The sequence below is a fragment of the Pelodiscus sinensis genome, chromosome 3 (genome assembly GCF_052426305.1).
Source record: "Pelodiscus sinensis isolate ZL-2025 chromosome 3, ASM5242630v1, whole genome shotgun sequence".
In the NCBI taxonomy this organism is placed as follows: Eukaryota; Metazoa; Chordata; order Testudines; family Trionychidae; genus Pelodiscus; species Pelodiscus sinensis.
Genome location: NC_143054.1, coordinates 16,973,239 through 17,000,420, shown reverse-complemented (window position 1 = coordinate 17,000,420; position 27,182 = coordinate 16,973,239). Strand labels below are relative to the sequence as shown.

At 44.2% G+C, this 27,182-nt stretch overlaps 1 protein-coding gene across 3 annotated transcripts in view; it reads left to right on the top strand.

Moving 5' to 3' along the window:
- KLHL29 (kelch like family member 29) overlaps nt 1-27,182 on the top strand; it is a 581,254-nt gene that overhangs the window by 459,918 nt on the left and 94,154 nt on the right. For all 3 annotated transcript variants that reach the window (XM_089777034.1, XM_075923421.2, XM_075923423.2), the window contains one exon: nt 21,009-21,147. In XM_089777034.1, coding sequence (XP_089633160.1) covers nt 21,009-21,147 — 139 coding nt within the window. The remainder of the gene's footprint in view (nt 1-21,008; nt 21,148-27,182) is intronic.

Genomic DNA, 27,182 nt, shown 5'->3' with positions numbered 1-27,182 from the left:
ACTACCAAGGACCAGTTTCAAATAGAGTCCATTCTAGTCACTGATAACTATGTTCAGTTCTTGATGTACAGATGTTTTATCAGGTTAGGTAGAGAAGAACAATAGTATTTGTAGACATTTCCTTATGTGCTTCAGAAGTCTCCTTTTCTCTGATGAGAGTTCTACTTGATACACAATAGCTTTAAAGGGCTATATTTATTCAACCACCACCATTACCAGAACAGATGCTATAAAACAGGAAAACTGGGATTAAATGTCTACTTTCGGGGGAGGGGGGGGTGATTCTCACATTTATGAATGGAAAACCACAGAAGAAAAAGTGTTAACCGGAGAAAAATTTACAAGGATCGATCTGGACTCTGTCACTTATTTATCAAGTAGAACACAATAAGCCCGAAGGAGATAAAATGATATATAACCAGGAAAGGAGGAGAATCTCTACCCCATCCAAGTCATACCCCCAAATTCTTAAAATTCAGCTTATCCTGCAGAAAGTTCTCCTGTTTAAATGTGAGCCCATTCTTAACTAGGGTAGGCAAATTCCTACAGAATAAATAAAGGATAAGGGTCCAGAATAGGAAGTGCGAACAGACAGTGGCTTCTCTCGGGGCTAGCCCAGGGCAGCGAGGGGCCATTCAGCCCAGCTGCCTGCTGCTCACCAGAGCTGGGGCACTTGCTGCCCTCCTATGTTCATTCAGGAATATAACTATCTCTTTCTGTTTAATGAGAAACAATCACATTCCATGCACATCCCATTGTCCTGGCACAACCCAAAACCTTACCTTGCTTTTAAGTTATGATGAGGAAGCTGCATACCAAATGTGGTAGTCCTAGCTCTTACCATTAGGAGGAGTTCCTGAACAAACAGACTCACAGATAGATGAATGGACACAGATAGACAGACGCACAAACACTCTCAAATTAGATTATATATAGGGTAAAATTTACAAAAGCACCTAAGTCACTTTGGGTATGTCTACGCTGCAGAATAAGCCCATTATTCAGATTTAGGCTCAAGCCTAACTTGGCTTCTGTCTACAAAAAAAATCTCACTAGCCCAGGCCACGGACCCAGTGTCCCAACTGGATTGGAAGGTCCAAGCCCCAAGTCAAGACAGGGCACAGGATTCAAGCCCTATTTCTTTCCGTGTAGATGCTGCCCCCTCTGGATACATGTTTTGGGAGTCCCACAAAAGTATCCCACAATCCCATAACCTGACATTGTTTGTCATTAGACAGCCCAGTTTGGTGGTCAGTCAAATGTTCCTGCATCATGAACAAGAGACTAGACTGGCCACCTTAAGGAGGGTGCTATGAAGTCTGGGATATGGGTGGTTGCACTTGGAACCACATAATGCGGTGTTGATGCTGGAGCCCATGGTCAGAATCCAACATTCAACAATTCCTAATCTATGGTTACAAATGAGTGTAGATGCTTGTGCCTTCGGTTAACAAACCCAAGGTCTGCTAACTCTATTCTGCTAATCCTGGGGATGTCTACACTGTAATGTAAGCATTGGGTTAGTGGATAGCCTACAGTTAATGGAACTCAAGTCAGCCAGCTACAGTAATTGTCAGCCCCTAGGTTAAGAATTTTGTAATCCAGGCCCGATGCCTGGACTCCAGTGTCCACACTGCAGTTCACAGACCCAAGTCCAACCATCCATATCCCAGATTTCCTCATCCTTCTGAAATGTGGCCACTCTAACCCTTGGTTTGCGGTGCAGTGTGGGAAAACTTGAATGTCCACCAAACTTGACTATCCAACTGTCAAAGAAAGTCAACCCATGAGATTGTAGGATTCTTTTGGCATACTCCCAGAGTATGAATGTCCCGGAGTATGGCGCTGAATCTACACTGAAAAGCAGTAGGACTTGAACCCTGTATCCTGGCTTACCTCAGGCTTGGACCTTTCACCCCCATGAGTTCCTGGGACCCAGAGTATGAGCCCCAGGTTAGCAAGATTTGTGTCAAGTATCAGAGGGGTAGCCATGTTAGTCTGAAACTGCAAAAGCAGCGAGGAGTCCTGTGGTACCTTATAGACTAACTTATGCTTATGCTCCACCACTTCAGTTAGTCTATAAGGTGCCACAGGACTCCTCACTGCTTTTGCAAGATTTGTGTGTAGAAGATTGTTGTTAGGAATAAGCCTGAGTTGGAATCCTGGGTTTATATTGCAGCGCAGACATACCCTTAGAAGCCTAAATCCCAGAGTCCTAAGTGACTTGTACATTTTGGAAAATTTAACCTAACTATTCTTTTAAAAAACTCACAAGATCCCTGGTTACTATTACATTTTCAATCTTACTTTGCACTTACAGCATTACATATTTGAGAAGGAAAAAAAGTTGCAACCTATTCCAGATACCATGTAGGTCTTTAGGAATTTAGTGTTTAAGGAATGCACCAAATTGTCCTAATCACACTGTACTGTGATATATTACCACCTTTAAAAAATACTGTTAGGAGGAAATAGCAAGTACACAAGTGAAAGTTATGAAATAAAGAGCTAACACTTTAAAGGAAAAAACAGGTTTAGTAGACTAGAAAAAAATTGAAAAAGCCTAAAACAATCAACAAAGCCATACTTTTTCTTTAATATTGTTTTGATACTATTATTTTTGATGGTACAGTATTGTTCTACCAGAACAGTAAATGTGGAATCTTTTCTGGTTAACTATGTTTCTTTACATCTACTACACCACTGCCTCCACTGGAACTGTGAACACTTACCACCCTGCCTAGAGCTTGCATACTTGAGTTTTCCTATTGAAATACATTTGGCTACTTACTGTGCTAAGAATTCCATTTAGTAGTAAAGGCCTTGGCTACCCTCAGGAATTGTATCAAGTTAACCAAACCAGTGCAGAAACTAATTTAATTAAATCTATTTATTCTCCTTGTGTTGGCATTTACCTCAGTTTCACACCTCTGCCACACTGTGCTAAACAATGTAGACAAGCCCCAACATTTCCTGCTCTGCAGGGAGGAATTAAATCCTTTTCCTGCTTCCCCTTGTGTCATCAAATGGGAGCAAGAAATCAAGTTAAACTAAATCAGTATAAGGAACTCCTAAACTAATTTATGATTGTTCACACAAAGAAGCAGTAGAAGCTTCACTAAATCTACTGTATCAATTTAGTTAAATCAATATAACTTTTGTTAATAGACTAGGCCTAGGTGTTTCACAGATCAGGACCTACATTTGGAGTAACTCTGTTTAATTGTTGTAGATTTGCACTACAAATACATTCTGGTATGCAGCTTTTAGTACTTGACTGTGGACTAAGAGATCATGAGTTGTCTCATCAGAACATGGACATCTGCCCAGTACTGGCACTGCATTGCAGTACTGTGTGTGCTGCATTTCCTATGTTTAGTAGTTTACTTTTAGTATGTTAGCAATATAAATATCTATTAAATAGTGTGGAATGATGTAACGGAGGTGGCTAGCCCACCCTCCATTTCTCTCAGTTTCTCCACCGCTCCCCTTTGTTCGCTGTGGCACCCTCGATTTTCTTGCCAATAGGGAATAGGGGGGTCCGGGCCCACCCTCTCTCCTGGACCCCAGCCCAGGGCCCTAAGGACAGGATCACTGGGTCCTGTCCTGCCAGTGGGGCGCTTGCCCGAAACTCACCAGCACACAAGCTCCTCGCCCTGCCCTGGGCTGCTTCCTATTCCCCTCTCCCTGTTCAAACCCTCCGGCTCCGGCTCCCCCGTGACTCCCCTACCAGTCTCGGTCCCAGCCGCGTGGGTCCGTCTTCTCTCCTCCCTAGTCTGTTTCCTGTACCTCCTCCACTCCCGCGTCCTCCACCCCCTTCTCCCGTACTCCTGGCCCAGATAGATTTTAAATGTCCGCGCCGGCGTTCCGACGTGGTGACATCGGTCGCCGCGCACGTTAGCTCCGCCTCTTCCCCCGTCCCCCAGCTCCCTGCCGGTAGAGGACCTTTCGCGCCGCTCCTCATCTGGGCGGTGGCGGCAGAGCACGCGCTGCACGTTGCCCTTACCCCTCTGGCCGTCCCGAGGAGTGTTAGGGCGACCGCGGGTTCAGTGCGGGGTGGGTCCGCGTCCGCGGGGTGGAGGCGGCCCGCCCCGTCACAAATGAGGTCATAAATTGTAAATACACCCAAGGAATTGTGTAAAGCTCACATTTCATTTTCTGTGGTGAGCCTCTTCAAAAGATACGCTTGAAGATTTATAGTACCCAGCTGGTTAGGGTATCTTAAACTTCAGATCTCTGTTGCCCAACTTTTTGGTTGCTTATGTGGAAGCTGAAGTTCTCTTGCACTTTGTGGGAAAAAAATTGACTTCAGGTTTTCTGTCCACTGAGCTTCTTCTATTTAAAAATAAAAATTATATTGTCCATTCCTATACTCATGAACTTCAGCTGTGTGCAGCTGAATTTGCCTGTGCAGTATTGCAGTGACTAGTAACTAACTCATTACTATGTAAAACACTTTAAGATACCTTGAAAGCTGTTATAGAATTCACTTTTAAATAACATTTAGCCTGCAGAAAGTAGGATGTTTCACGAATCATAAGAGGTTTTGTAAAGTAGCAAGACAGGTGGCTATAAAAAAGTGGCAATGTGCTACCACAGGGTGAAAATCACAGGCATCAAATTGAAGCACTTTTGTATTACATTAGATATGGATACTGCAGGGAGTTTCTATAGGGTCTAGAAAGTCGAGATAGGAATAGAAAAGATGCTGGCATTCATCTTAAGGTAGTTTGTATGCCATATAAATATGTCTAGGCACATGTGAATTTGTGAGAACAGCCGTATTCGCTATCTACTTTTTAAATTTTAGTCTTCCTACAGCCACACAAAAGAAAAAGATTAAGGGTGAAAGCTTGCTCCCATTGAAGTTAATAGGAGTTTTTCCATTGACTTCAGTGGGGTCACGATTTCTACTGAAGTCCTTTATTTTTGCTTTTAAGGTGTGACCACTGTTCATCTGAGACCAATTTTAAAAGACTGTGTATTGAATGGAATAATGAACATTAAGGAATTTAACCCTGTTTAAAGAGGAATTTCACATTGGAGCAAAAAAAAATATTCATTTTGGTTTTGTTTTGTTTGTGTTTTTGTGGGGTGTTTGTTTTCTTTTGGTTTTCAATAATATCTTTCAATTTCTCATTCTCTCTCTCTTCTGGTTAATCCCACAAGAGAAACACAAACCGGTATGTAGTCTTGTTACATCCCTAATGTGAAGCTTATCTTCACAACTAAATTAGTAGTGACATTAACACCATTGCCAACGGAAGAGACCAATTCAGTATAGCATGCCCCATTCTTTTCACTCTTTTGGGTGTTCATGTATGTTTGGCTGGGGGTTGAAGAAGGGTTGTCAAATGATGCTAACATAATGTGAGACCCCATGCAATATCCTGACAGGCCACGTAGCTGGCTATCTGTTCCGTGAATTGCCTTTAGAAATAGCCGTGCATCTCAGCAATGGGAATTCATCTTGTTTTCCCATGCAGCCCCTCAAGTGAAGCAGGTCACTAATGTACCCGTCATCATTACACACCTGACTGATCGTTTTTGCTTTATAATTGAACTTCTCAGATGACTGTTCAAAACGCACCACGGTATGCAGTAATGTGCTCGTTTGTGGACAGGGCTGGTCAGTGTAGCGAAAATGCCTCGCCGATTATTTTTAAATACAGTCCTGAGACGTAATCTCTACTCTTGGGGCCAAAAATTCTTTGGGTTGCGCTTTTTGTAGCTTTTTCTTGACTAACGTCTCTTTCCTGTCCTGATAGTGACATGAATACAGTACAGGCAAGCTCTCTGTAGCTCTTGCATTTATGAGCAGAAGGGCCAACAGAATTGCTGGGCCCCTGGGCAAGGTGGGGGAGCCACCTTCGCACTCCAGGAAGGGGCATGGCCTCAGGCAGAGGAGGCAGGGCTGGGGGTAGCCAGCCCTTAATACCACACAGAGCGCGCTGCGCCAGCCCTTCACACCACCCAGAGTTTACCACGCAGGACTCTGGAAGTGGTTTAAAGGGCCAGGAGCCTCGGGCTTTTTTGAATGGCTGGGCCCCACAGCAGTTGCCCCTTTTGTCTCTCATATGTGTATAGCAACCTTAAGTGCTTCATAGCTAAGTATTAGTTTCAATGTAGTCTTAAGACTGAGGCAGAATCCCAAACGTACAAGACACTGCACTGAAAGATACAATTTCTATTCCAAAGAGTTTACTGTCTAAGAAGATGAACAATCAATTGGTAGGGCAAAAGGGTAAAACACGGGACTGTTCGTGTAACTGCTTGAATTCCTAGCAGTTAGTTGACTATTCTATAGTCCCCTAGGGCAAGATGGACAGCCAGTGCGGTCTGGCCCCATTCCCGGGGGGCGCCCTGCTATCCCCACACTACCACCTCTCTATCAGAGGCAGCAGCACAGAGTGCAAGGCGGGAAACAGTCCTCGAGGGGAGCCAGTTTAAAAACAAGCTTCCCTCATAGACTGGCTGCCTGCCGCCGCACACTGCTGTCTCTGATACAAGGCAACAGCATGGACAGAGGCTGCTTGGAGGTAGGGAGCAGGGGAGGCTGCCATGAAGCAACCTTTGTCCACGATGGCCCAGGCTGTCTGAGGACAGAGGGTGTTCCAGCAGCAGCCTCTGCCCGCAGTGGGTCTAGGCTTGCCATTGGCAGAGGCTGCTTAGTGGCAGCCTCCCCTGCTCCTTCTTCCCTCCCTCATAGAGGCAGCAGCACAGGGTAGGCGACAGAGGGCTCTGCAGCACTGGTGCTGGAGGGAACCAGCTCTTAAGCCAGCTCCCCAATATCACCAGCTCCTGCTTCCTCCCCATTGTTGCCTCTTATACGGAGGCCGAGGGGGAGGGAGGAGGAAATGCAAGTAGTCAACTAGATCAGTGTTTCTCAACCAATGACACGAGCACCCTTAGGGGTACTCGAGAGAAGTCTTGGCGGTACGTCAACACAACTGAAATTTGGAGAAAAATGAATTTTTGCTTTAAGTTTTACAGTGCTTTATTATATTTGTACTTTTTACACCCAAAAATTTCATCGCTCACCCCACTACGATGCAGGGTATGTCTACACTACAACGTTAATTCGAACTAACTTAGTTCGAATTAGTTAATTTGAACTAAGCTAATTCGAACTAACGGATCCAGACTAAAAAACCTAGTTCGAATTAGCGTTTTGCTAATTCGAACTAGCATGTCCACATTAAGTGGACCCTGAACCGGGCTTAAGGATGGCCGGAAGCAGTGCCGGCAGGGCATCAGAGGAGAACTTAGAGCGTGGAGATGCTTTCCCAGACTAGCCGAGGGCTGTGCTTAAAGGGTCCCGACCCCCACCCTGGACAGACAGTTCTCAGGGGTGCCCCGCTTGCAAAGCAGTCCTGGCTTGGAGTGCCCGGACTACCCACACTGGGCATATCACAGCACTCGGCCATCAGCCCGGCTGCACTTACCGCAGGCTGCCATCTGGGGAGAGGGGGCAATTGGGGGGCTGCAGGAGAGCTTCCACCCCCAGAAGCCCGCAGAGCCAGCCCAGTCCTCCCCATCGGGGGCTCGTGCCCCATTCCTCCCTCACCTCCTTCCACTTACCCTTCCCTAGCCCCTCTTCTTGATGTACAAAATAAAGGACAATTGTGTTCAAAAATTGAATCTGTCTTTATTGAACAAAACTGGGGGAGACTGGGAAAAGGAGGTGGGAGAGGGGAAGAGAGAGGGTGGGAGAGGGGAGGGCAACTAAAATGATCAGGGGATGGGAACAGGTCCCATATGAAGAGAGGCTAAAGAGACTGGGACTTTTCAGCTTAGAAAAGAGGAGACGGAGTGGGGACAGGATAGAGGTCTCTAAAAGCATGAGTGGGGTGGAGAGGGTGCATACAGAAAAGTTCTTCATTAGTTCCCATAAAGGAGGACACCAAAGGAAAGGAATGGGTAGCAGGCTTCAAACTAGTAACAGAAAGTTGTTCTTCACAAAGCAAAGAGTCAACCTGTGGAACTCCTTGCTGCAGGAGGCTGTGAAGGCTAGAACTAGAACAGAGTTTAAAGGGAAGTGAGATCAAGTCATGGAGGCTGGGTCCATGGAGTGGTATTAGCCATGGGGTAGGAGTGGTGTCCCTGCCCAAGGTTTGTGGAAGGCTGGAGAGGGATGGTACGAGACAAATGGCTTGGTCACTGTCTTCGGTCCATCCCCTCCAGGGTCCCTAGGGTTGGCCGCTGTTGGCAGACAGGCTACTGGGCTAGATGGACCTTTGGTCTGACCCAGGATGGCCATTGTAAGCTCAGGGCTCAGGGTCGGGGGTCTCACTGGACCCCCTTGATTCTCTTGCACACCTGCTCCTGGATGGCCAGGCTGGCAGCTCTCCTGCCCTAGCCGGCCACTTTCCTGTGCCTAGTACGGAGATCGTGGACAAGGTCCACGATGTCCGCACTAGCCCAGGCGGGTGTCTGCCTCTTGCCGTCCCGGGCAAGCTCCTGGGAGCCGCCAGCCTGGTCCCGGGAAGAGGAGGAGGGCTGGGGGGCATCGGAAGGGTGGCTCGATCCATGCCAGGTGCAGGGTCTGCTGGCTGGGTGCTGGCAGGCTTGCACCTGGCACGGGCACCGTAGCCAGCCCGTGCCCCTTTAAGGGGGCCGGGGCTGGGACGGGGGCAGAAGAGTTTCCCTGGTGTTGGCCAGAGTGGCCGCCAGGGAAACCTGGGGAGGGCTAGCCTCCCACTAGTTCGAATTAAGGGGCTACACACCCCTTAATTCAAACTAGCTAGTTCGAACTAGGCTTAATCCTCGTAAAATGAGGTTTTCCTAGTTCGAACTAAGCGCTCCGTTAGTTCGAATTAAATTCGAACTAACGGAGCGCTACTGTAGCGCCTATGAAAGTTAGTTCGAAATAACGTCCGTTAGTTCGAACTAACTTTGTAGTGTAGACATACCCTAAGTTGTTTAAACAAATGTGTTGCAATGATAGAAAAAAATATTGTGTGTCTGAAAACTGTAGGTACTGGGGGTACTTACAATTTAAAAAAAGGGGGGGTACTTTATTGAAAAAGATTGAGAAACACTGAACTAGATTAACTAATAAGCCTAGGCTTATTGGTTAGTCGATTAGGCAACTACTCGTTCAGATCTCTATTTTACATATATGCCTAGGAATATAATAACATAAGAATGGCCATAATGGGTCAGACCAAAGGTCCATCTAGCCCAGGATCCTTTTTTCTGACAGTGGCCAATACCAGATGCCCCAGAGGGAGTGAACAGAACAGATAATCCTCAAATGATCCCTTTCCTGTCATACATTTCCAGCCCCTGACAAACTGGGGGTGTGTCTAGACTACATGCCTCCGTCGACGGAGGCATGTAGATTAGCCAGATCGGCAGAGGGAAATGAAGCCGCGATTAGCTGTTTGTCGGCAGATCGGGGCAGTCTGGACGCGACGCGCCGACAAAGAAGCCTTTCTTGATCGGCACAGGTAAACCTGGTTTCACGAGGCATACCTGTGCCGATCAAGAAAGGCTTCTTTGTCGGCGCGGCGCGTCCAGACTGCCCCGATCTGCCGACAAACAGCTGATCGGCAGAGCGGGGCAGCCATTTAAATTTAAATGAAGCCGCGATTATTTTAATCGTGGCTTCATTTCCCTCTGCCGATCTGGCTAATCTACATGCCTCTGTCAACGGAGGAATGTAGTCTAGACAAACCCAGGGACACCATTCCTACCCATCCTGGCTAATAGCCATTGATGGACCTAACCTCCGTATATTTATCTAGTTATTTTTTTTAACTCTGTTAAAGTCTTAGTCTTTACAACATCCTCTGGCAAGGAGTTCCACAAGTTGACTGTGCACTGTGTGAAGAAAAACTTCCTTTTGTTTGCTTTAAACCTGCTACCTATTAATTTCATTTGGTGACCCCTAGTTATTATGTTATGGGAACAAGTAAATAACTTTTCCTTATTCACTTTTTCCACACCAGTGATGATTTTATAGACCTCTATTGGATCCCCCCTAGTTTCCTCTTTTCTAAGTGGAAAAGTCCCAGTCTTTTTAATCTCTCTTCACATGGGACCTGTTCCAAACCCCTGATCATTTTTGTTGCTCTTTTCTGAACCTTTTCCACTGCCAATGTGTCTTTTTTGAGATGAGGCGACCACATCTGTACGCAGTATTCAATATGTGGGCATAGTATAGTTTTATACAGAGGCAATAAGATATTTTCTGTCTTATTCTCTATCCCTTTTTTAATTATTCCCAGGCATACAACTAAACTTATCAATCTGAAGTACCAAGGCTTCCCTGGCTTTGCAGCTGCGAAGGCCATTTTCTATTCCAGGGGTGGAAAATAATTTTTATACGAGGGGCACTTAATGAATTTTGGTACTGGTCAGGGGCCACCTCCAATCCCAGGAAGGGGTGGGGTTGGGCGGAAGGGGCAGGGCTGAGGACTAGCCTCCCCACAGAGTTGTCTGGGGCCAATGGCGTTGAAGTAAAAACAAAGCAAAGGACTCACAGTTCCCAGCCCCTTGCTACTGCATTGCCTGGCAGGCACCCGGGCTATTGTGTGGCTATTTAAAAGGCTCGTGGCGCTGGCCCCTTCTGGGGTAGCACTATGACTGGGAGCCATGAGCCATTTAAATAGATTCTGCTGCCTAAGCCACCACCCAGAAATTAAGTGCCCAGATGCAGTCCGTGGGCCAGATCAAAGTGTTAGGTGGGCCGGCTCCAGCTCCCAGGCTGCATCTTGCCCAGCCCTGTTCTATTCCATGGTGATACTTTAACACTGCACACTTGTCTATGACTGTGCCGATCACTCTGTACATTCCACGGTGATCTGACATGGGGATTGGTTATTCCTAACCTGACAGGTGGAGAAGATTCCACAGACAAAAATATCTCCTTAGATAATGGCTCTTTGCTTAGGAGTCAGGGTACGGAAAGGGTCCATTGCTCCGTGTTGCCTTCAAGAAGACAGTAGAAGGAGAGGGGAACAAAACAAGAGACTTTGCAAGAGGCCAGGAGACGGTTTCCCTCCATTTTCCTGAGATCTTGGCATGAGTCTGCATTCTAAGTAATTATTTGTGTGCTTTGTACAATTAAAACTGACCCTTAGCCTGCACCTGAAACATGTTCATTGTCATTCTTGTGATCATTCAGGTGTAAGGCCCCCGCAGAGGCAGGAGGTACCAGGGAACCAAAACTCAAGGACTCACTGACTGGATTTTCTATCGGTTTAGTATTGTGGACAACTTTACATATGTATCCTCAGAAAGAAAGCAATAATGTAGCTACTGAAGAGTGTTAGATCATTTTTAAATTTTTGAACAGAAGATCATTCCCTTCAAAGGCACTACATCTTCTAGTTTGTGTTTGGTTTTGTTTTGTTTCATTTTTTTCCATTTTTATGAGGTGTATCAGTGATGATGAGATGCCTTGTGGTACTAAATAGTGTTTCCATTATTCATATATGGCCAAATCCTGCTTGTCTTTGCTGAGTGAGTAATGGACACTGAGGTTTGTGGAACTACTATTTACATAAAGAGGCAGAAGAGCTGGGCTGGGTCCGTAATTAATCTTCTTCAAGTTACTCAAAACTCTGGAATGCTAGAGCATCATTTCCCCCACCAATTTGCAGTTCAGTGTCATCATCTTAGCTGACATTAGGATGTACTCTGAGGACAGAAACCTCTTCACACATTGTGCGGGTGACATTTTCCAGTCCAATGTCAGGAGATAATTCTAGTGTATTATTTTAGCACCTTTTCTTTTTACATCCAGAGATGAAAAAGAGCTAAGTATGTGACTGCAGAATATCCATTTAAAATGCATTATTGGAGAAATCAGAGCTGCCATAATGTATGCTTTAATATATCATAAAAAAGGAGTTTGTTTTATACTCAGAGCCCACAAAAGAAGCCAAAGTTCAGCTATCTTAACTCAGACATTTTCAAAGTAAAATTCTTGATAGGGTAAAATTAATAGAGTAGACACTATATAGATGCCTGAGAATTTGTGAGTGCTGGGGATTCCCGGTTTCTCTAAGAAAAACCTTGATTAATTTGGGAAACTAAGTGGTTTTACTCTATATCGGAGGTGGCAAGAAGAATGGGAAAAAGAAGAGAAAACATGGTCTGTGTTGTTCTCCAGTGCAACCTGTGATCAATGGAAGGACAGGCAGTGAGCCTAATGGTTACAACATGCAAAGGACCATCAAGATTCTCAGATGAAGATGGAACATCATATGCCAAGATCTGTAGCCTTCTGATGTTACTCCTTGTGAGGCCAGGAGAAATTTGTTCCACATTAGACAAATCTGACATAGCCCCCAGGATTCTGGCAAGTTTCCAATGGCATGCAACATGCCGCTATTTCATGTAGCGTTATAATTTGGTTTCCAGTCAAACCACTACATTCTCCAGTAACAGAAACATACAAATCCAAGCATAGAAACTCAAAATTGCCTAGTTTAAAACAGAAATCTAGGTCTGAATATCAATAGATGCTTATGGGATGGCTAAAATATTTATTTCTGTGTGATTTGGGATGGATTCAGCTTTATCCTAATTTCCTGCAACAGAAGACTAGAGGATAGCTTTTAGACCTTTTTTTTATGACCTTATGTAGTGCAAGACAATAACTGAACGTTTTTGTAGTTTTGAAAGCTCTGAACCAGAAGCACCCATCTGTGCAATTGATAGCGTAATCAAAGGCCTACATGTCAGCCTCAGTCAAGTGTTGACCGGTTCAGATGGAATAAAAAACAAAAACAGCATACAGAGTATTAACAGCAGTCACACAGAGAAAAGCTTGCCCAACTGTACAAACCACAATCGTCTACATTTTTTTATAACTGAGTGAGGTGATTTCTTACAATTAACCAGTGGGGTATCCAATAGAAATTACAGCTGGATAAATAACTCTCCACTCACACAACACCTATGAACTAGGGTGGCCTGCCATCTAGTTTTCTATGGCTGTTCAAAAAGAGACCCTGCAGCTCCGGTCAGCACCACTTCCTGGGCTATTGAAAGTCTGCTCAGCGGCACTGTGGGGCTAAAGCAGGCTCCCTACAAGCCCTGAATCTGCTCAGCTCTTGGGAAGCTGCCAACAAATCCCTGTGGCTCCTAAGCATGTAAAAGGCCAGGGAGTCTCTGTGAGCTACCCTCTCCCCAAATAGTGGGTCCACTGTTTCAGTTGGCTGGAAACCGCAACCAATGGGAGCTGTGTGGATGGTACTTGAGGGTGCAGGCAGTATGCTGAGCCTCCCTGTTCCCCCTCTCCTAGTCGACACACTCTCCCACACCCCAACCCCATGTCCCAACCCTGAGCCCCTCCCACACCCCAAACCCCTCCATCCCATTTGTCCCATTAGAAATGTGGCGACTCTGATGAGGAGCTCAAAGCTCAATTTCTTAATGAATTAGCCCCTGTTCTGTTCCCAATTTAGTCAGTAGCAGAACTTCCACTCATTTCCACAGGAGCAGGACTGAAGGGTTTTCCTTACACCATGAGGTAGGTATAAGTAAAGTACATATCAATCAATTGTAACTCAGCCATTTTATAACAGGTATAAAGTACCGTAACACATGATGCCTTGTGAAGGCAGATAAAACAATTAAAATGGTAGCCCCAAAGTAGAAAGTGTCAAATCTGCTTGAGATGGATTGCGCAAAGAGAAGATGGAAACCAGGATGTCCTGCATGCAAATTCTGGCTTTCACCCAGCCTACCTGAATACCTTTGGCCATTTAGGCCAAATTTCATGTATTCCTTTTTTTGTTTTTACTGCCCTTAGCCTAGTGGCAATGGGAGATCAAGCTGGAGTCTATTCTTTATCCTGCATTGTCAGTTTTAAGCCATGTTCTGATTACAGGATCTTTAGCATTAATAATAATGTAAGTGACAGAAATGACCCAGCTTAATTTCTTAGGTCTCATAAGGAGTGGGCACATAGGAACAAATCATTGGACTTGTGAATGGAAAATATCGGCTATGGAATCACTGAGGAGAGAAAACACTCAGACCCACCATGCTAGTTTTATGGTCTTTGGGTATGTCTCAACTGTAATTGGGAGATCTAACTGCACGTATAGACATACCCAAGCCAGCTTTGATCCAGCTCGCTCACTAAAAATAGTGTGTCACCACCATGGCAGCATGGGTTAGCCAACCAAATACAGTCCTGGCTATGTATTTCATAGAATCATAGAATCATAGAATAATAGGACTGGAAGGGACCTCAAGAGGTCATCGAGTCCAGCCCCCCGCCCTCAAGGCAGGACCAAGCTCCGTCTACACCATCCCTGACAGATGTCTATCCAACCTGTTCTTAAATATCTCCAGAGAGGGAAATTCCACCACCTCCCTTGGCAATTTATTCCAATATTTGACCACCCTGACAGTTAGGAATTTTTTCCTAATGTCCAATCTAAACCTCCCCTGCTGCACTTTAAGCCCATTACTCCTTGTCCTGTCCTCAGAAACCAAGAGGAACAAATTTTCTCCTTCCTCCTTGTGACACCCTTTTAGATATTTGAAAACAGCTATCATGTCCCCCCTTAATCTTCTTTTTTCCAAACTAAACAAGCCCAGTTCATGAAGCCTGGCTTCATAGGTCATGTTCTCTAAACCTTTAATCATTCTTGTCGCTCTTCTCTGTACCCTTTCCAATTTCTCCACATCTTTCTTGAAATGTGGCGCCCAGAACTGGACACAGTACTCCAGCTGAGGCCTAACTAGTGCAGAGTAGAGCGGCAGAATGACTTCACGAGTTTTGCTTACAACACACCTGTTGATACAACCTAGAATCATATTTGCTTTTTTTGCAACAGCATCACACTGTTGGCTCATATTCAACTTGTGGTCCACTATGACCCCTAGATCCCTTTCCGCCATGCTCCTTCCTAGACAGTCGCTTCCCATCTTGTATGTATGGAACTGATTGTTCCTTCCTAAGTGGAGCACTTTGCATTTCTCTTTATTAAACCTCATCCTGTTTACCTCTGACCATTTCTCTAACTTGCTAAGGTCATTTTGAATTATGTCCCTATCCTCCAAAGAAGTCGCAACCCCACCCAGTTTGGTATCATCTGCAAACTTAATAAGCGTACTCTCTATCCCAATATCTACATCATTGATGAAGATATTGAACAGTACGGGTCCCAAAACAGACCCTTGAGGAACTCCACTTGTTATCCCTTTCCAGCAGGATTTAGAACCGTTAACAACAACTCTCTGACTACGGTTATCCAGCCAATTATGCACCCACCTTATTGTGGCCCTATCTAAGTTATATTTGCCTAGTTTATCAATAAGAATATCATGCGAGACCGTATCAAATGCCTTACTAAAGTCTAGGTATATGACATCCACCGCTTCTCCCTTATCCACAAGGCTCGTTATCTTATCAAAGAAGATTTGGGCAGATAGCCTTAGCCGCTGCTTGCAACACCATGGGTATGCTGTTATATACACATGCTGCAGTTGCAACTCCCTACTGCAGTGTAAACATTCCCTTTCCTTTCCTCTATTACACTAGCTATAATTGCACTGTGTGTATAAGTGTGTCCCTTTACTTTAGAAAGGAAGGAAGGAAGAAAGGCAGAGAGAAAGTAAGACTCCTTCTTTAAGAGCAAAGGAACCAAAAGAATAAATGAATAATAATAAATATCCTGCTGGGCCGCTTTATGATTCTTTTAGGGAATCCCATCTTTAGGAGGAAAAGATGAAAATAGGAACTGCAAAAGAGAGAAGCAAGGGAAAGCTCAGATCATTTTTCACTGCCAGGACTGCAGTGTACAATTCATCGGCAGGCATTATTACCTGGTGAAAAAATTTGTTTTGCAACTGATCCTGAGACCTCATAAATCATTAATGCCTGGCTTAGCACAGTATGAGCATTACAAATATACTGACAATAAGGATACGTTCTGATATAACCTTGTATTCAATACTAATGCCTGCAAGTTATTTAGTAATACAAAGGGGGCCTCAACAAGGAAGATCAATGAATCAATGGAGCTTCCTGACTTCTTTCTTTCTTCCTTCTCTTTTCTTCCTGCCTCTATTCACTTTGATTCAGAAACTGAGCTACATAACAAAAAGGACTGTTCAGGACAGTTTAAAGGGTCAGAAGTGGGGGTGGGGGAATTATAGCCTCAAAATTGCAGTGGCAAAATAGAAGACTTTCTTTTTTCTCGGTGTTTCTTCAGGTTTATATTGTTATAAGCCAAACTGAACCATTGCTGCAGACCCGTGTTTTGTGATTTGCATCCCTTAACGAATGCGTACAGTACAGTGCACGTGCAAATCCTGCTTGCAAACAATGTAGGCACAGAGTGCCTAAAAGCTACATTTGGGTGTAATTAATGAGTGCCATGTAAAGCCAAGTAATCAGGCTTTACACAATGTATTGTGTAGGGACTCAGACACTAAAAACAAACATGACAAACAGCCCCTCAGTAGCCTTGGTGGTAGTACAGGTTAGAACTCCATTGGGACCTGACCTGTCCCGAGACAGGAAGTTTACTGCACCAGATGAGGTCAAAGTTGCTGCTGTCTTCCCTTGTTGGCTGCTGGCCCTCCACTCCCAAGCTTCCGTCCCAGCCACCAACCCTGCTGCCGCCTGCCCAGCATGGGTCCCAGCCATCAGCCTCCCACATAAGCCCCTCTTCCACTGGCCCAGCAGGGCTCCGGGCTTCGGCAGGGCTGTCAGCCCTGCTGCTGCTGGCCTGGCAGGACTCCCAGCTGCCAGACCATGCATGTTGCTGGGCCAGGAAGTCCCAGTTTAGAGAAGTTCAACTTCTAGTTCTGAATCCTATTATGAAGGAGTTTTTGGCTATAGTCATGGATCCAGTGACACTCATCCCTGTTGTCTTTAATCTATCCATAGGCACTCCTGCCAGTTCTCATGCACCTTCCATCCTAGCATGTTCAGAATGGTATTCTTTCTCTTCCCACCCCCCACGCGCGCCCAATCTGAAGAAGAGGCAAGGTTGATCTGCATAGTTGCTCTAACTGCAGCCCCCTTATCTTTCAATGTCATAAAGGCTTGTCTCGGGGGATTAAATTGTGTTGGAATGCCTCATACTGATCCTTTTTACAGGAATAAGCTTTATTCTCTGACTGTACTGAAGGAAAAGATGTGCCAAACTCAAAAGGATTCATCTCCTTTCCCATTATCTCATATGTGGAAGATTTTGAATCTCTCTGATAGGTAGATACAGCTACCGGGAGAGGAGGGGAGATTGACTAGGGCAGGGATTTTCAAACTTTGGGTCACAGTTTGAAAAGGTGAGCCACTAGCTGGCCGCAAGGTGTTTTGTTTACCTGAGTATCCACTGGCATTGTCGCTCCCAGTGGTCACAGTACACCGATCCCAGCCAATGAGAGCTGCAGGAAGTGGTGGCCCAGCCCAGGTAAACAAACCATCCTGTGGCCAGCCAGTGGGTCACCTTACAAGCTGTGACCCAGGGTATGTCTAGACTACATGCCTCTGTCGCCAGAGGCATGTAGATTAGGCTACCAGACATAGGAAAATGAAGCAGCGATTTAAATAATCGCCGCTTCATTTAAATTTACATGGCTGCCGCACTGAGCCGCAAACAGCTGATCAGCTGTTTGTCGGCTCAGCGCGATAGTCTGGACGTGCGGGTATCGACATCAAAGGTATTTGTCGTCCACCCAGGTATGCCTCCTGGGATGAGGTATACCTGGGTGGTCGACAAATACCTTTGATGTCAACACCCGCACGTCCAGACTATCGCGCTGAGCCGACAAACAGCTAATCAGCTGTTTGCCGGCTCAGCGCGGCAGCCATGTAAATTTAAATGAAGCGGCGATTATTTAAATCGCCGCTTCATTTTCCTGTGTCTGGTAGCCTAATCTACATGCCTCTGGCGACAGAGGCATGTAGTCTAGACGTACCCCCAGAGTGTGAAAATCACTAGACTAAGGGTATGTCTACACTACCCTCCTAGTTCGAACTAGGGGGATAATGTAGGCATACCGCACTTGCAAATGAAGCCTGGGATTTGAATTTCCCGGGCTTCATTTGCATAAGCGGGGAGCCGCCATTTTTAAAACCCCGCTGGTTCGAACCCCGTGCAGCGCGGCTACACGGGACTCGAACTAGGTAGTTCGGACTAGGCTTCCGAACTACCGGTACACGGAACTACGGAACGAGGTGTACCGGTAGTTCGGAATAGGAATCCTAGTCCGAACTACCTAGTTCGAGCCCCGTGTAGCCGCGCTGCACGGGGTTCGAACCAGCGGGGTTTTAAAAATGGCAGCTCCCTGCTTATGCAAATGAAGCCCGGGAAATTCAAATCCCGGGCTTCATTTGCAAGTGCGGTATGCCTACATTACCCCGCTAGTTCGAACTAGCGGGGTAGTGTAGACATACCCTTGGGGATTAAGAAATACAGAAGTGTAGAGAAGGGAGAAAAGGAAATTGGATGTGGAAATTTGAAAAAGAGATACAGAAAACAAAGAATTAAATATAAAGGAGAGGAGATAGAAATAGAAAACATGTTTGAAGGAGAAAAGTAGCCATCTTATAAGGACAGGAAATTCATAGAATCATAGAATACTAGGACTGGAAGGGACCTCGAGAGATCATTGAGACCAGTCCGCTGCCCTCATGGAAGGACCAAATACTGTCTACCATCCCTGATAGACATTTATCTAACCTACTCTTAAATATCTCCAGAGATGGAGATTCCACAACCTCCCTGGGCAATTTATTCCAGTGTTTGACTACCTTGAGAGTTAGAAAGTTTTGCCTAACGTCCAACTTAAACCTCCCTTGCTGCAATTTAAGCCCATTGCTTCTTGTTCTATCCTCAAATTGGTCTGAGAAAAATGCAATTGCTTAAAATGAGAGAGGAAAAGATGGCCCAAGATTGAGAAGATCTAGAAAAATGAGGTGTATGTATGAAGAGAAAAGCAAAATTAAAAATAACAAAATCCCCAGAAGTGTAATTTAAAATAGCACCTAAAGATATTCTTGTGCAGTCTCTTGGGCTCTGTTCAGGCAAAACACCCATTGGTGCTTTGAGTGGGGGTTTTGACTGAACAAGACTTGTGAGGTTCAGGCCTAACTCAAACTTTGGCCCATGTTCCAGAGTCCATCGTTAAATCTTTGCCACAAGCAAAAACTTTAAGATTTTCTAAATAAGAGAGAACATTTTTATCCCCGATTGCTTGAGCAATAGTATTATGTTTTAGTTCAAAAGACCGTGTTAAAAATAGTGTATGGTGTAGCACCCGCAGGACAGAGTGGTATATTTTCCTCTATTATAGATCTGACACAAGCCTACTGTTATTTCAGTGCCCTCTCTAATGATCAGCTTGCTCTCCAGAGGATGCTGACCCATTTCAGTGCGTAGCAATTAGCCTTTCAGACACTACTGTGTTTCCATTAAATAGATATAAATGTGCAAGGTGACATTTATTTACTTAGTCCTGAAAAATGTTCACCATAGATGACGGGGTTTAGTTGGATTTCAGTTTGCTTTTTAATATAGCAGTTGAGCAATCTGCATGCTTGTTTGTTGTTGTTGAATAACTGAGACTTCTCTAAAATGACGCTTGCTTGATGAGTTTCATTTTTGGAGGCAGGAGAAATATGAATACAGCATAAGATTATTTGGTCCTGATTCTCTTTTACACTTAGGCCCCTTTATATCACTCTGCAATATAGTGGGCATATAATTACACTGGAAAGGGGGCTTGCATGTCAATCAGAATTGAACCCTTTCGATGTAAAGATCTATCTGAAAATGGATTTGTACAGGTTGTTATGGTGATAAAGGAAATGAGGACATTGACCTATTGCAAATATATGTGTGTGTGAGTACACGTGTGTGTGTGTGTGTGTGTGTGTGTGTGTGTGTGTGTGTGTATAACGTTAGTAGGAAAGTCAGTTTTATCTTCTTGATCACTGTCTTCAACCCTACTACATAGCCTCAACTTAAACTGTATGTTATTTGTCCTGTCAGTCATTCTGGTCTCCAACCTTAGTGAAAAGCTTTCACCTAAATGATCCAACAAGCGTATAGAACATCTAGGTTGCTTAATAGTTCACATTCACATATGAAGACATGGGGCATGCTGTTATTTCATTCTCTCAGTACCGAGAGGCTGTGTGACAGGAGGCATCATGCAAGGTAGGTGCTTACTGGAGGACAGAAATACTTTCAGAGGTTATTTTTGTCATTGAGAATCTCTTGTGATGTGTGAAAGTCAATTGTTGCTGCAAATGACACTATTGAAAGCTACAAATTAAAAATGCTGGGATGGTGAAAATACTCTAAGTGTACAAAAACCCTGGAAATAGTTTTTTGTTTTGTTTTGTTTTGTTTTTTAAACCAACAATTTACTTTGTGTGTCTTAAGAATTCTGTCAAGCTAATCTTTTAGCGTACTACGTTGGAAAGATATTTTATGAACTGCTTTGATAATCTTGGTTAAACTGTGATACCAGATAGTATAACATAATCTTATAATTAAGACTATTCTATTTTGTTTACTGAAAAGTTTCAAACATTCGTCATTTGCTTGAGTTTAGGATATGCTGTTTTTGCAGAGTTTGTGGTTTTATTCTTTTGATCCATATCCAATTCATATTACATCAAAATGTCATGTTTTTACTTAGTATTATTCGAATACATTCAAAGTTATTTGCATTTGGAGAAAAATTATGTAGTTCTCACATTCTGTTATAACAAATTATTTTTAACTTTTCTGTGCTAATATGTTATCTGTGTGTCTGATTTGGTGGTGCTTGAATTTTTTTAATTTTTGTTTTTAACCCTTCCAAAATTTAGGATTATTTTTAATTATTTAGACCTACTGGTTCCTGCTTATTTTTTAATACCCCATTTTGTTTATTATTTCTTTGACTGTCAGTGTTGAGCCAGTCTTACCAACAAACAATATCAAGTATTTCCTATTTCTCTACTTCTTTACAAGAAAAAAAATAAATAAAAACTCTTAATGGGAACCCTGGCACTGTCTGTCTTCTCTGTTCTGCAGAAATGTTGAAGGAGTTGAACCAGCAACGCAGAGCGAAAGAGTTTACAGACCTGAAAATTATTGTTGAAGGCAAAGAGTTTGAAGTCCACCAAAATGTTCTAGCTTCCTGCAGCTTGTATTTCAAGGACCTGATTAAAAGGTTTGCCTTCCTTCCAGCTGTGATCTGGTCTGTTCTTTTGTAGGGCGCATTTGTGTCGCTTTTTTCTTCCCCTCTCTTGCAGGTTTATGAAGATTGAATCTCCTGTCACAGAGCCAGTAGCCATTCTTTCCACCTCCTTTGAATGTATTTTCAAACTAAGACTCAGATCCATTTGTTACACATCTGACTGGTACAATGTAATTATTTCTGATCAGTAATGGCCTATTTTGGCTGAAGAGGTTGTTTCACCAGTAAAGAATTCTAAGTTTGAAACAAAACTATTAGTAGTGATCCAGATCACATGATAGAACTATTGCTATCAATATTTAAAGGGATTCCATTACATAGTACAAAACTTTATCCTTCAGGCTACAGTAAGCCATAAGCTTTCCTGTGAATTATGCTGAAACTTCATACCAACAAAGTATTATACTATATTAACTCCTTCAGCCCTGAAATTTTTGTTATATATGCCGTATGTGGCACTTAGAGGAAAGGGGAGGTTGATATTTCTACATATATTATTTGGGGCCTTTTTTAAAAGCAAAAAGTCAATTGAGAAATTGTCATAGGAAAAATTGGAAAGACAATGTTAGAGATAAAAATATAACTCAGTCTGCATGTTAGACCACGAGGATAGTTCCTTAAACAAACACTGCTTTAGCTTAGAATAGATGTAATATGTACATTTCTAAACCTCATGTCTCCTCTGCCTTTGCATTTCCCCCCCTCTGTTTCTAGCTGATTGATTCTAAACAGTGCATGATAATCTTTTTTTTACATTACATTGATTTTTCAATTTGTATGCTTCATATACTCGATAGGAATAAATTGGTACTTTCATATTATTAGTAAGTTAGAGTAGCAAGCAGGGAGGCACAAAAAAAAAAGCCCACCACCAGGATAACTTTCATTTTTCTCTCAATCATCAGCAAATTAATGCAGCTGCTGATTTTGCCTTGCAGTATTTTCCTAAGCAGACTGAGCCTGGACTGTGCTAAAAAATGGAATTAAAGAACATTTTGCTTGCTTTCAAATTCTGTATTTAAATTTTGCCAACTAACACAATAGTGACTGTATTTTATTTCAGGATGGCATATTGGCTGTATCTCCTTTTCAATGTATTATGTCCTTTTGCACAAAGCTGTTTTTCTAATTGTGCATATATTTTACATTTCTATGATATAATTGTACTTGACTGTCTTATCAATTATTCATAAAAGTATGTTGGCCTGATAGCATGTTATTTTTCTTCTGTAAATCTAATGATTGCTAGCTCTAGCTATGATAGACTTCTTTTCTGTCCTTTTTTCCTCCTGCCTGCTCATTATCACTTGCTGGTTAAGGTTACAATATATGCCTCTCTCAGAGTTAAGGTATGCAGTCTATAGGGAAAGGAAATCTTAGACACCATTTATAGAAACCCGGTAATTGACTGACCAAGGAGTGTCATTTTGATTTAACTGTTTAAGACGTTTATTCATCTACAAAAGTCATCAGGCACCATCTTTTTCTATAGCGAATCTGGGGAGGATTGTAATTTAGTTGCTGAATGGAGATGAGCCATCGACTGAATGCTGATTTAACAGAGTAATCATTTAAAAAAAAAGTCTTAAATGCAGTTCTCCTCTGAAAAGTGACTCTGAACAAGTGGAATCCTGCAGTTCCACACTTAATGTTTCTCTCTGATTCACATCAGACTCACTCTTTTCCTGCAGAAAAAGGTGGAGGCTTATTTCCCCTGAATTGCAGGCTCTGAAAACTCAACTGGGAACTGGAAAATCAGCTTGTGTTCTTTTTCTTCTCCTATATCAGCAGCAATGCTAAAGAGTCCTCAGGTCAAATTCTGACATCAATAAGACGGGTTGAGTCCCACTACTTTCAGTGTATGGCCTCAGTCTCACTCATGTAACCTTAAAGAATGCTTGTGAGCCTGCACAGGTGTATCGAAGACAGCAACACTTTTATTACTAATGCTGACATTCAAATAGGGAGAAACCCAGCTTGATGCCAGGTTGAGTTTTCAGCCTTGTCTGATGGGGGAAATAGGAAAAATAAATGTGTGCCTGTTGAGTATGTAGATTTGTTCTATGGTGTTTCTGAAACCTTTAAACCTGGGTCTCTGAGTGCCCATTTTGAAGACTCGCCTTTCAGGGGACTATGCCGGAAAGCGCAATCATTCGAGTGACCCCATAGAAGTTAATGAGAGTTGAGGATACTTAACTTGCAAGAGGCTATCAGCACCTTTTGAGAACATGCCCGTAGTAATATAAAATCATTATACTTCACAATGACAGTCTATTTATAAATAGGGAGATCAGACATTCTGTTTTTAAAGGGACAGTCCCATATTTAGGCCCTCCCAGAGGTATCCCCACTTGGTTTAAAAAATGGGCACTTGTCCCATATATTCTCTCACCCCCTTCCCCATCTATACTGGCAGGTCCTGCTGCAGTCCAAATACCTGCTCACCAGCCCCCGCCAACATTCCTTCTAATCTTTTCCATCCATGTGCGGATTTTTTCCATCCATGTGCGGAATAATTTTTATGTGCACCCAGAAATGTGCAAGTATGCGCACCCATAGAAACAATCAGCCTAGCTGTAAGCGCTCTGCTAATCAGCTGGGCAGTATTTAAATCTCTCCTGAGTGATAGCACATGTGCACACCTTGCAGAGAACACTGGCCCCCGCTCTCCAGCAGTGAGTGGGAAAGTCAAGTGACTGACAATGGCAATGGGTGTGCAAGATTGGTAGCAAGGCCAAGGTGTCATGCACAGGGCCAGCGGCTCCCCCTGCTGGTCTATCCGCACAGCCCCCACAGTATGCTGGCTCTTGTCCAGCAGGGCCCCACCTCCCATCCTGTTTCCAGCCAGCATTGGCTTCATGTCTTGAACTGGTGAGTGTGGGCAGGCACCAGGCAGCAGCTCATTATGTGCCACCTCTGCCGTGCACCCCTTGACCCTTTCCGTGCACCTCCTCTCACTGTCCTCTTTCTGCTTTGCCCCTTTGCTCGCTGCTCTGAGCCCCACCTCTCTTCTATATATCTCCCCTGGAGGGGCACATCCCGCTCCCAGTACTGAGACGGGAACCAACCCTTCCTTTCCACTGCTTCTGGCTGGGCTTGTGCCCCAGGAAAGCCCTGCACAGTGCTGGCACAGGAAAGACTCTCCATCCTTTAGCTAAGCTCTGGAGTGGAGAGGGGCCAGGGGCTTAGCAGCCTTTTCCCTGCCACCCTACCCTGAGTCTTGTCCCCAATGAGGGGGAGCCGCTCCATTCCTCTAGCCACCCTCCCATGGTGAGACATCTCTTGCCAGGTTTGCTGATGTCCTGCAATCAGATTCCCAGTACCCTGATACCCAATGCAGCTTTAGGGCTTACCCCCTTCCTGCACATGCTGTAGCTGTGGGACAGAAGGTGATTGGGCTATGTCAGCAGCATGCTGGAGGTGTTAGCTGCCTTTTGGCATTGTGTGGGCAACAAGGGACAAACCACTTCCAGCCACAGGGAACTGGGAAGAGGAATAGGGAAGAAGTGAGCTCTGCAAACACATGGGCCAGGTTGTCCCTTCCTCCCCAGATCTTCTCCTGTGGCTGGAAGCAGCTCCTGTCCTTTCCCTCCTGTACAGTTCTGGTATGAACCGTGGCAGACATCCGGGATGGCATGTAACCCCTTATAGCCCTCTCTCCCTCTCTCTTCCGGCCCCACCTCCCCCCCCAACACACATACACCACAGGTTGCCTCCAGAAGGCGTGGCTCCAGATACCAGGATAGTTGAGTACATCCCAGGGGCTCAGCTAGGGTTAGAGAGTGAATGGCTCTGGGGAAGGGAGAGGAGCGGTTGGTCACCCCTCCTGTGTTAAAAGGATGCACGGGAGTTTGTGTGTGTCACCTCTCCCTGTGCGAACTCTAAAGCCTTAAAGATAAAGCATGTAAATAAAGGGAATTCAACTATGCAGTATTTCTTTTTAGCAGGGGCTCAGTCAACTTGATGTTAAATTTGAACATTTTTACTGAATAGTTCTGATTGATTGCCACTGAACTTGCTTTAATATGAGAAATTTTACCAGGTGTCCTGTATTCAGCATAAGGAAATCCGGTCACCCTAGTTATAAATATTGCATGTTTACAAGGTTTTCTTGATAATGGTCACATGCTGCTAACAACTTCTTTGAGAAAAGATGAACTTAAAGCTTAATAAGGAATAAAAATAGGGACAGCTGCATTAAGTGGCTGAAGAATAAGTAAACATCTTTGTATTTCTTAAATATTGATATAAAAGACATTTTCAGTTCAGTGGTATAATAGATACAAGATCTGATTCCACTCCAGCTGAAGTCAAAGAGAGTTTGGCCCCTGACTTGAGTGGGAACAAGATGACAACAATGTCTTTAAAGGGTAAATCCAGCACTCAGCCTCGGTGTTCTCCATTGTAATGAAAAAGACACAGTCAGATTTGACTGACCCCAAACTGTATCTATTTGAAAACCAACATTAATTTTATTTTATTAAATTAATAAATATTGATATTTTCTAATAAAACCATGTTGTTCTCTGGATCCTATTGGTTCTTTAAAATTGCTTGATCCTGCAAGGTGCTGAGTCCTCCAGCCCCACTCCAGCAAAGCACCTAAATACTTGATTAGTCCCAAGGACAATGTATAACATATGCTTATATGGTTTGTTGGACCAAAGCCAGAATGCACCAGACCAAGCTAGGGATGTAATAGTATCGTCAATTAACAGATAAGCAAAAGTTTATAGGTTAATGCTATAGACTACATACATTTCCCTCTCCCCCTCTTATTCTCTGCCCCTTTTCCTGCCAGTACATTTTTTAGCAGGCCTGCCAGCAGCGTGGCTCAGTCCACGCTTGCAACAGGTCCGGGACCTACCCCTGCTAAGGATCTGCATTTAAAGTGTATTAGGAGCAGGCAACCCGGCTCAGTCCTGGCTCACACTGGGTCTGGGACCTACCCCAGTTTTAGCTCTGCATTTCAAGTATATTAAGAGCCGGGCAGGCAGGCAGCCCAGCTCAGTTCTGACTTGCTCAGAACACTAGAAAGGGGCTGCTGCCACCCCACACTGCTGCCTCTTTCTTAGAAGCAGTAGCACAAGGCGACAGGCAGCTGGTCCGCATGGGGAACTGGTTTTTAAACTGGCTCCCCTCATGAACCAGCTCCTGCCTGGCACCCTGCGCTGCTGCCTCTAATACAGTGGCTGTGGGCCCCTCCCCCGGGGACTATAGAATAGTTGACTAACCGATAAAATTTCATGCGGTTACTCGACTATTCAATTAACCAATATTTAACATCCCTAGACCAAGCCCAAAGGATGCTTTCACTCAGTATTTTTTTTAAAATCAGAAAGGACCCCTAACCTGAACAACCCAACGATAACAAGCCAATGAAGTAAGCTTCTTCACTGTCTGGCATTCTTGCCCCCATCCTGCTGCCATACCTATATGCTTCATTCCTGAAAGCAAGCAGTAAAATGCAATGTGCCCTAACTCTGCACCAGGTTTCTTGTTCCCTCAATGCTCCCAGAAGCAAAGCAGAAGAGAGAGATGAGATGTATGTACCCTCAAACCAAAGCACAGCTGGCAGCTCTCATTATGTTGCTCACATTCTTGAGAACGTCCCTTTACTTTGCAGCTTTCTTAAACATCGAACTCTTGGAACAGCCTGACTACTCTCTATGCTAGATTTGCAAGGATTTTTTTCTTGGTTACTGTTTAGAATGTTCCTAGCAAGAGCGATGGATTCCATTATCACAGGGGTTCTCAAACTTTGTGATACCACGACCTCCCTCTAAGTTGCTCACGACCCCCCGGGGGGTCGGGACCCACAGTTTGAGAAACACGGCATTACCAGATCTTATCACTTGGTCATGGAGCAGGCCCTACTCCATAGGCAGCATGTTAAGGCTTTGTTGGAGGGAGTCCTCTGGCTATATTACTCAAGGTCCTCTTCAGATCATGGCCATCAGGCGGTTACTACAGTAGGTTACCTTGAGTGGGAATGAATGTTAAACATG